General features: G+C 64.6%; 1 protein-coding gene across 2 annotated transcripts; it reads left to right on the top strand.

Moving 5' to 3' along the window:
* Positions 1-376: 376 nt before the first annotated feature.
* CDK4 (cyclin dependent kinase 4) lies at positions 377-9,769 on the top strand. 2 transcript variants are annotated; one of them, XM_084610046.1, is made up of 8 exons: positions 377-465; positions 1,372-1,605; positions 3,698-3,833; positions 4,297-4,464; positions 5,851-5,960; positions 6,997-7,047; positions 8,490-8,625; positions 8,909-9,769. In XM_084610046.1, the coding sequence occupies exons 2-8, from the start codon at positions 1,388-1,390 to the stop codon at positions 8,999-9,001; spliced, it is 912 nt and encodes a 303-aa protein (XP_084466172.1). In that variant the 5' UTR covers positions 377-465; positions 1,372-1,387; the 3' UTR covers positions 9,002-9,769. The 2 variants fall into 2 exon arrangements, with proteins under 2 accessions (XP_084466172.1, XP_084466171.1); XM_084610045.1 differs by lacking the exon at positions 377-465 and adding an exon at positions 670-836.
* The last annotated feature ends 40 nt before the right edge of the window (positions 9,770-9,809 follow it).

Genomic DNA, 9,809 nt, shown 5'->3' with positions numbered 1-9,809 from the left:
TCCAGGCTCCCCCGCCTCCCCAGATCCAGGGAACCCAGGAGTCCGGGCTCCCCCGCCTCCCCAGATCCAGGGAACCCAGGAGTCCGGGCTCCCCCCAAGGAACCCAGGAGTCCGGGCTCCCCACCTCCCCAGAACCAGGGAACCCAGGAGTCCGGGCTCCCCACCTCCCCAGAACCTGGGAACCCAGGAGTCCGGGCTCCCCCCAAGGAACCCAGGAGTCCGGGCTCCCCCGCCTCCCCAGATCCAGGGAACCCAGGAGTCCGGGCTCCCCCCAAGGAACCCAGGAGTCCGGGCTCCCCACCTCCCCAGAACCAGGGAACCCAGGAGTCCGGGGAGGGGGAGCTGCTCCATCGACCTTCCGGCCGGCCCGTCTCGCTGGTTCCGGTCCTCCGGCCCCGCCCCCGCCCGGGCCCCGCCGCCGACACCCGCGGCCCCCGGCCCCGACCGCTGCGCTGCCACCTCGGGGTGAGTCCGCGCCCCCCCCCCCGGGCCGGGCCTCCCCCCCGAGCCCCGCCCCGCGCGCGGCCCGCCAGCCCCCCCCGACCCCCCGCCAGCCCCCCCCCGGTCTGGGCATTGTGCCCCCCCCGCACTGACCCCCCCAGTTAGCCCCTGCCGCGGCGGGGGGGGCTGGTCCGCATCGGGATTCCCGGGGCAGCCCAGGCTCCGTCCCCTCCCCCACAGCACATGGTGCGGGCCGGGGTGGGGGCAGGGCTGGCCGGGGCCGGTGTGGGGCCGGGGTGGGGCGAGCCCTCGGCCCTGAGTCTCGCCAGCCACCGGACCGGGGCCGCCCTCTGCCCGGCGCGGCCGGAGCAGGGCTTCGGCGCTGAAATGGCCAGGTGGGGCGTCTGTTTTGGTAGGGTCGCTCCTGGGGGCCGAGCCCCACGCCTCGTGTGCTGCTGCCCAAGGGGTCTGGGGCCGAGGACGCTGCGGTTGTAGGGTGGCTGTGGGTTTGGGGGGAGAAGGGGGGGGTTGGTGCCGTTTTAGGGGGGCGTGGGACACCTGCAGTGTGTGTCGGGGGGGGGTGTCTTTGTGGTGGGGTTATTGAGGTTGTGGGGCAGCCGTTCTGGGGTCCCGGGCGCTGGGCAATTGTGGGGTCGCCCCGGCTCTGCTACGGGAGCCCCATATTGTGCGTTTCAGGGGTGGGGTGGTAGGTGACGCATTTATCGTGGGCAGGAGAGGGGGGGTATCCGAGAGCCTGGGATGGAGCTGGGGGCGGCAGGCTGGGTATCCGGGTCGGGGTGGGGGTGGGCGATGGGGTGAATCTGGGGGGGCTGGGCAGTGGCGTGCAAGAGGGAGCAGGCGGGGTGGCTAAGAGTTCGTAATCCCCTTTGCCGGAGTCGCCGCCTAACCTGCCGCCCCCTTCCCTCCTAGCCGGCGCGGTGCCAGGATGGCGAAGGAGATGCGGGCGCAGTACGAGCCGGTGGCGGAGATCGGCGTCGGCGCCTACGGCACCGTCTACAAGGCCCGGGACCTGCAGAGCGGCAAGTTCGTGGCCCTCAAGAACGTGCGCGTCCAGACCAACGAGAACGGGCTGCCGCTCTCCACCGTGCGCGAAGTGGCGTTGCTCAAGCGCTTGGAGCATTTCGACCACCCCAACGTCGTCCGGTGAGGGGCTGGGGGGCAGCTGTGCGGACGGGGCGGGGCTGGGAGGAAGCCGAGACCCCGGGGAGGAAGCCGAGACCCCGGGGAGGAAGTGCCCACGGTGCCCGGTCACGTGGGGCCGGAGGGCGCTTAGTTTGCGTTGGCGGGAGTTTGGTTTTGGGGTGCTTCCCTCTGTGCCTCCCTGGGATAAACATCCCGGGCTGTGCAAGAAGGGGAATCAGTATCCCATAGGGGGGTGGGGGCTCCCCTTGACTTGGGGGTGTGGGTGGAAAGGGAAAGGGGGCTTGGGGTGTGGGTGGGAGGCAAGGAGCGGGAAGGGGTCCCCGATCTGGGGTCTGTGTAGGAGACACACGGCCAGTCCGGCCCGCGGGGTTGGAGTGGCCGTGCCGGGGACAGAACCCTGCCCTGCTCTCTGGGGCCTCTCTTCCTGTATGAGCTAATCCCTGGGAGCTGGATGCAGCCCCAGGCCGCTCTGCGCTCGTTTTGCCAGCTCTGGGAAATGTGCGGCCGGTTCTAGGAATTGAGCCGCGGTCTGGAAGCTGCCTCCTCCCTGAGAGCCCTGAAACGCCAGCCGCGGGGAGGGAGAGCGCCTGGAGCTGGGCCGTGGGATGGCCCAGCTGGCAAAAGGGCGGGTTTCCACTGGCAGAGGGTGTCCGTCCTCCCCCCGCTGAGGGGCCCGCCTGCACAGGGGGAGGAGGCGTGAGAGCTGCTCTGAGTCTTGCCCGGCCTTGGCCCCCAGGTGTTCAGAGGCCCGTTGCCTTAGCCTTTCTCTGCCAGTCGGTTCCGCTCCGCTGGGGGTTCTGCTGATGCCAGCCTGGGGCACTGCTGGCTTTACAGAAACCCTGGGGTGAAGGCAGGAGGGTGGGGAGAGCTCCAGGGAAGGAGGTCACTGGTGGTGGGGTCCCCATCCTGCCCCTCTCCCGGCTGTATAAGACGCTTGGGGGTAAATGGAGACGTTTTAGGGAGCTTCTAAAAATCCAGCCTCGGTAGCAGGGCCTTGGGGGGAGGGGGCGGGGGCAGGGCTGGGGGGGACGTGTGGCAAAGCATTGGGGAGGGGGGTGGATGCCTGGAGGCAGGGGGTGCGCTGGGGGTTGAGGGCAGCTGCCTCTCAAGGGACTGTAGCTTTTTGAGCACCGTCCTGCTGCTGTCTGAATGCTCCTTGGCGGCCTCCTACGGTGAGAGGGGCTCATGGAGCCGTCCCGACCCCACTGCGAAGGGCCTGGCCCAGGCATACTGCCCCGCAGTGATCTCCGGGGATGGGGACCCCGCTGCCCTCGGTGCGACGGCTCCCCCTGTCAGAGGGGCTTGCAGGGGCCGGTTCTGCTGGGCTCCATCCCTTTGAGTCGTGGGCCCTGAGGGATGCACATGGAGTTTCCATTCTGTCTGCCCGTGAGCCAGCCCGGTCCCCCCCGTCTCCTCCCTGCTACCAGCTTCACAGACCTTTCCCAGGCAGTTCCCAGCCCCTTGCCTGCCTCTCTGTGCCAGAGGGCAGTACAGTGGGAGAAGGATCTCTGGGTCCTGTGCTGAAGCCGTGGGGCCGCGGGAATCGCTGATTGAGTTAGCCAGATAAGAGTCTGGAGCCCTGCTCTGGGCTATCTGGCGGCAGGATCTGCAGCTGGGGAATCGAATCAGCCCAGTACTGGCTGCAGCTCTGTTATTGGGCAGGGGTTTGATACTGTGAGCTCAGGGGCATGCTCACAACAGGGGCTCAGGAAGCCTGTCCCCAAATTACCATGTGATATAAAGCATGGGGGGCAGGAGAGGGGGCTGTAGGTTGGGATTGAGGGACATTGGCACAGCTGTGTGTGAGGCAGGGGAGCCCAGGGCCGGGATAGCAGGGGGCTGCGGGGCAGGAGTGAGGGGCATTGGCAGAGCTGTGATCCATCCCTCTAGATGGGCCTGGGGGGTCCCATCAGTCCCGCTTTGGGCCCAGACAGCCTTGGTCCTTCGCGCTGTGTCGAGCCGGATCATTGGGTTCCTGCAGCTGCGAGCAGGAGCCCCGCTTCCAGAGCATGTGTCAGATCCCTGCCTGGCCCCTCCCTCCCTCCCTCGGATCCCCAGCCCCCGCCAAGCTCCCTTCTCCGCCCCGCCGCAGGTTGATGGACGTCTGTGCCACCACCCGGACGGAGCGCGAGACCAAGGTGACCCTGGTGTTTGAGCACGTGGATCAGGACCTGAAGACGTATCTGGACAAGGCGCCAGCCCCAGGCTTGCCAGTGGAGAAGATAAAGGTACATGGGGAACCGAGCCCTTGGCTGTAGGGACCTTCGTGGTGCCCCCGCCCTGCGGCACCCCCTGCCCTCGTGACAGGGGCAAAGAAGGGCTAAGAGGGTGATCGGGGAGGGGAGAGCTGCTCGCCCAGAGGAGGCTCCAGGAGTTGGGCTCATTCAGCCTAAACACATCTGAGTGCTCTCCATCAGTATAGCCGGGGGCTGCCCGGGGGGGGACGAGCTTGTGAAGGCAAAAGACAATGTTGGCCCAGGGTCTGCAACAGCCTCCAGTAGGGGACAAACGATCCAACTGGTCCGGAGCTGGAGCTGGATAGCTCTGCGAATAGGGTGACAAGACGGGCTCTGGGGCTGGACTCAATGCTCCAGGAGGGCCCTTCCCGTCCTGTGTCCCTGGGCCCAGCCCCACACGCGCTGCTGGGGCAGGCGGGGAATCTGACCCTGCACTCTCCCCTTGCTCGGCCAGGACCTGATGCGCCAGTTCCTGAGTGGCCTGGACTTCCTGCACTCGAATTGCATCGTGCACCGTGACCTGAAGCCGGAGAACATCCTGGTGACCAGCGGTGGGCAAGTGAAGCTGGCGGACTTCGGCCTGGCCCGGATCTACAGCTGCCAGATGGCCCTGACCCCTGTGGTGAGCACTCCCGGCCCTAAGGCCTGTGCATGTGGAGGGGGTTGGCCGGGCAGCCTTTGGCTCCTGGAGCCTGGCTTTGAAATACTGAGGGGCCTCCTCCCCTGCAGTCCCGCGCTTGTGCCTGTGATGCAGATGCCCGGCTCCTTCCTGGAATATTCTGCCTTTGGCGCTGGGGCTCCTGCCGCCGTGGGGAGGGGATTGGTCAGTGTCTGACCTGCTGCCGTGGGTGGGGCTAAGGGCTGGGAGCCGTGTGAGCCTGAGTTAGCCTCCTCCTCTGCTGCAGGCATCTTCCCCCTGGGTCGGCCCCGAGCCCGAGATCCTGCCCTGGGCAACGGGCTCCTTCCCCGGGCCGACCTGGGCCTGCTCTCGCTGTCTGTGCTCCGAGCAGATGGGGCAGCAGCCCGCTGGGTCCCCTCTCTGCTCTGAAGGGGGGATTTCCCCAGGGTTCGGAACCGTCCAGACACGTGTGCTTTCCGGTTACCCCCATCAGTGGGATCTTCACGCAGCTTCTACAAGGCGCTGTCCCGAAGGGGACCCTGGGGAAACCCCCGCTGTTCCGAGTGGCCCCCCTGCTGCCGATGCTGGTGGGAGCGGGGTGTGCCGGGAACCTGGCAGGGGCTGGGCGCACTCAGACATCATTGGTCTGAGCTCCCAGGGCCTCCAAGCACGGGCGGGAATAATATAGCTGAAGCTCATGGCCGTGTGAGCAGCAAAGTGGTCTGACTCGGCAGCTCCTCCTTCTCTGGGGGCTGGAGATCCAGGCCCTATTCTGAGGCCCCCTGCCCTGCCAGGGGGCTGAGAGATTTTGGGGTTCTCCAAGCTGCTAACTTCCAGCTCTTCGCGGGGCCTGGAGCCGGGGCCTGGGGCAGCCCCGCCCGGGCAGGCTGGGTCTGTTGCTGTCGGGGGTTACCCCGTCACATCTCCACGAAGATGAGCTCTAGTGTGGTGGGTCCCTGCACTGTGGGGGGAGGAGGTGCAGCTGCAGGCTCCGGCAGCCCCCATGATGCTTCCCCCCAGCCAGTGGGGTGCGTGGAATCTGTAGGGTAAATATTGTGCCATAGGCAGGAATTGGGACCGGTGGGTGGGGACACTCAGCCTAAAGGCATTTCCTGCCTAGCAGGGACCGGGAGCTCTGAGCTTCCAACCAGCCCTGGAGAGACTCACCCTCCAGGAGATGTGGGACTCGTAGGCTGCTTGCGGGAGGGGAGCCCTAAACCCCAGCAGGCTTCTAACCGGGGAGGAGAACACAGTCTGTCTGAGAAGCATCAGGACGTGTGGCCTTGGGGGCTGCCTAGCCAGGGGTCCTCCCTGCCCTGTGGGGGCCCCTCTTGGGTTGTCGCCCCCCTTGTCGCCCCCCTCACTCCTGACGTGACTGTGCCCATGCAGGTGGTTACCTTGTGGTACCGCGCCCCGGAAGTGCTGCTCCAGTCGACCTACGCCACCCCCGTGGACATGTGGAGCGTCGGCTGCATCTTTGCCGAGATGTTCCGGCGGAAGTGAGTGTGCGTGGGGAGGAGCTGGGCAGGGGCTGAGCAGGGCCGGGGAGCCGGCACTGGGGTGCCTGCAGACACAGGGCAGGCATGGGTGGCGTGGGCACGGGCGGGTCAGGGCATGGCTGGGTGTGTTGCGGGTCAGGGCATGGCTGGATGTCCATGTATAACTTTGAACCCCACCCATCCACAACCCCCCAGGGTGGCATCTCCCCAGCACCACTTAACTAAGGACCCCAAAGTGCTTGATGCCAGGGGGTTGGTCTTGTCAGGTCCCTTTTCTGGGTGGAAGGCGTCGTGCCCAGTGTCTCACGGAGCCAGGAACCCTGACTCCCAGGCTCTTGCTCCGACCAGTCGGTCACGCTGCCTTGCGGTAACATGGCCCTGCTGGGGACTATGATGGGCACGGCTGGGTCGGCTCTGGGCTCCAGCTAGCAGCAGATCATGATGGGGAGCCCACCTGCTGGTCTCTGCCTCCCCCCTTCCCCTCCTTGCCGTAGTTTAGCAAGCGCAGCTGGGAGACAATTGATTAGGGCTGAGCCAGGAACTACCCCCCTGCTTGGCTTATCGGCTCCGCTCTGTGCTGATAGACGGGGAGGGGCCCCTCGCTGCCAGATCTCCCCTCCCGGCCTTGTGGGCTCGGCTCTGGGCCTCTCCAGGGGTGGGGGGATGTGTGAGAATGAGCCTGGTGCCCAGCCAGCCCCTTCTGTGCAGGTCATGGCTAGCTTGGGGAGGGGGAGTTGGGCCCTGGCCTGTTACTGCCCTTGTTATTGGCCCCTCTGAGCCCCCCCCTCCCCCCGCTATTGTTCAGCCTCTTAGGCCTTTGAGCCTGTTAAGTGGGGCGGGAGGGTGATGTGGATGGGAGTGTGTGCACATGCAGCCACCTCTGAGTGGGGACGGAGCAGCTGAGCATGCCGCAGTGGAGGAGAATCCCGGCTCTGGTTCTGATATGGGTTCTGCCCCAAAGGGAGTGGGGATGGGGCTAATGGCGGGGAGCACGCCCCACTCTCAGCTCAGAAGCCAGCCCTTCTCTCCCCTGCAGGCCCCTCTTCTGTGGCAACTCAGAAGCCGACCAGCTGGGCAAGATTTTTGAGTAAGTTGTGAAGCTTCCCTAGTGTCTTGCGGGATGGGGCTGGATGTGGGGCCGGGGGGCATCCTGGGATCTCAGCTCGGGAGGGGGATGGGACTCATTCAAGCAGCTCTTGAATGAGGCACTAAGGGCCGAGCCAGGGTGACAGCTGCTGATTGATGGGACAGGGCGGGGCAGCTGCTTCTGGAGGTATAAACACAGGAGTTTGTGGGGTGGGGGGCTGCTGGGTGCTTGTCTCCTTTGTCCTGTTAACTCTCTGGGACGCTCAGTAAGCGACCCACCCTGCCGCGCTCAAGATCAAGCTGGGTCCAGCCTTTCCCCCCACGGGTGGCCAAGGAAGGAGGCGACCGGCCATATGTTAGTCGAGGGTTTTTTTTGCCGCATGGGGTGCAGAATGTCCAGAGAGCTGCCTCGCGCAAGCGGCCCGGGGCCCAGCACCGTGGGCTGCGAGCAGCTCTGTGCTAGAGGAGGGAAGGTGCATTTCAACCCTGGGGCCGAGGGGGAGGTAGCAGTGCTGGTGGCCGGGTTTGCCTCGACGAGGTGACGGGGCTTCGAGCTACCCCTGCCTGGTCTGCCCAGGATTGGAACCCAGGTTAGTTAGATACTAGGTGTATTACGGTAGCGCCTAGGAGCGCCCGTCACGGACCGGGACCCCTTTGTGCACGGCGCTGCGCAGACAGAACAGAGCCGGCCCTTGGCCCAGAGAGCAGCCGCTGTGAACTTTTAATTAATTTAATTCTTATTAATTTATTTATTAATTATCTAATTATTTCATTCTTTTAATTAATTTAAGGTGAACACGGGTTACCGTAGCGGGGGTTAAAAAGGCCCCTTTGTTCCTTGCAGATACGAGGCTGGAGGGAGGTGGGAGATATCCTGCTGGGAATCGCGGGTGAGACTGCAGTCAGCCCTGGCCTCCCCAGAGATCGGAACTGCGCCGGGATAGGGTCTTGTCTGAAGAGGCTGGAGCCGTGTAGGGGGCAGGAGGTGGGACAGGGAGTCACCAGTGGGTCCAGGAGCCTGGGCTTGGCTCACAAAGGGCTTGTCAAGGAAACGGAAAGGTGGTATCCTTGGAATCCCATGCAGCCTTAGCCTGTGGAACTCACCGCCACAAGGGCTCACGAGGCCGAGAGCTCGGCAGGCTTCAGAAGAGAATCCGACCCCGCCCCGTGGACAATGAGAGAGCCAGAGAGAGAAAAATACCTAGTTTTTAAACAAGGGATCAGAGTCCTTTAGCCTCAGGGCAGAGGGAAAACGCTGGCTGGAGTTAGTAGGGCAGGTTGTTCCCTCGCATCCCGGGCAGGGTTCCTCTCTCCTTCCTCCTGCCCTTGGTTGGATGGGACAGTGGGCTGCGTGGACCTCTGCTCTGGGCTGGCAGTGCCCATGTCCCACCCCCTCCCTGCTGCCCCGTCCCAGTCGTTCTCTTCTCTCCTCTCCCCCCGCAGCATGATCGGGCTCCCGGCAGAGGACGACTGGCCCCTAGACGTGGCCCTGCCGCACTGCGCCTTCACGGCACGCTCCCCGCAGCCCGTGGAGATGTTTGTGCCAGAGATGGAGAAGCTGGGGGCGCAGCTTCTCTTGGTAGGTCAGGGGGCTCTGGCAATGACATGCCCAGGGGCATCGGCAGAGCTGGAGGGTGGGGAGCCCAGGGCTGGGAGAGCAAGGGGCTGCGGGTTGGGGAGGGGGGTATTGACAGATGAGACAGGACACAGGGGCCTGTTAATTGATCCTTACTCTTTGAACACCCAGTTGGCTCAGGTGGCCCCCAGCTGATCCACTGGAGGGGAGCCTCAGACCCGAAGTCCCTCTCTGTGGGGGTAGGGTGGGGTCCGTCCCATTTAACCCTTTCTCCTCTCCTCCGTAGGAGATGCTGACCTTTAACCCCTACCAGCGGATCTCGGCCTTCAACGCACTGCATCACCTTTACCTCCAGGACAAGAGCCTGGTGGAGGGGTAACGCCCCAGCACCCCCCACCCCCACCCCGTCCCCGCACGGGGACCCAACGGAGGACTTGGGAGAGCGCCTGTTCTGCACCCGCCCCACGCCCCCGGGGGGGGGAGCCGCCACCGGCATGCACACGGAGACGGACTCGAGCAGGCAGCGAGACGTCTCCCCCCGGGGAACGCTGGGATTCCGGTGGCGTCTCCCCCCTCCCCAGGCGCGTGGTCCTGGGCAGGCCTAGCTCTGGTTAAGGTCAGTTTGTGTTAAGAAGGGGCCCGGCGGGGCCTCACCCCGAGTTCTCACGGACACTTTTGAGTCGCCTTTTGTAACCGTTTACAAGATAACTGTTGCTGCCTTATCACATTCCAGCCTCCTGCCGCTGGTCTCAGCCGCCTCCTCCCCGCGCGAGGGGCTGAGAGCAGCGTGACGGACCCCTCCCGCTCCCCACGCTCGGGGCAGGTGGGTTGTTGTTTTTTTTTTTTTTACAAGAAATATTTGCGCGCGGTTTTTCTACTACCAGGCGGTGGCCAGGGCAAACTGCCGGATTCTTGGTGCACATGTGGGAGTTGCTTCCTTGAGGGTGGATTGGGGAATCCCGGGGGGGAAGGGGATCGACAAGTTTATATTTATAATGATTGTTCTTGGACACTTAACTTTTTTCTTTTATCGGCTCTAAAAATGGCCAGAGCCCAATAAAGGGAAGGCAGGGGGCTGGGAGGGCAGCGCCCGGACACACCTGGCTGCTCTCGTGTCCAGCCCCAGCCCAGCCTGCTTTGTCCCTTGGCTTGCCTGAACGTGTCTTGGGTTTGAATGGTGCGGCTGA

This window comes from Lepidochelys olivacea (genome assembly GCF_965140295.1).
Source record: "Lepidochelys olivacea isolate rLepOli2 genome assembly, chromosome: 20".
NCBI lineage: Eukaryota > Metazoa > Chordata > Testudines > Cheloniidae > Lepidochelys > Lepidochelys olivacea.
Note: the sequence above shows the minus strand (reverse complement) of the source record. Positions and strands in the feature narration are given on the sequence as shown.

Excerpts from the sequence above, each read along its gene's own strand:
- CDK4 (XM_084610045.1), top strand. The coding sequence starts at position 685 with ATGGTGCGGGCCGGGGTGGGGGCAGGGCTGGCCGGGGCCGGTGTGGGG. Across the intron at positions 837-1,371 it reads TTCGGCGCTGAAATGGCCAG|CCGGCGCGGTGCCAGGATGG; the intron begins GTGGGGCGTCTG and ends CTTCCCTCCTAG. Across the intron at positions 3,834-4,296 it reads TGCCAGTGGAGAAGATAAAG|GACCTGATGCGCCAGTTCCT; the intron begins GTACATGGGGAA and ends TTGCTCGGCCAG.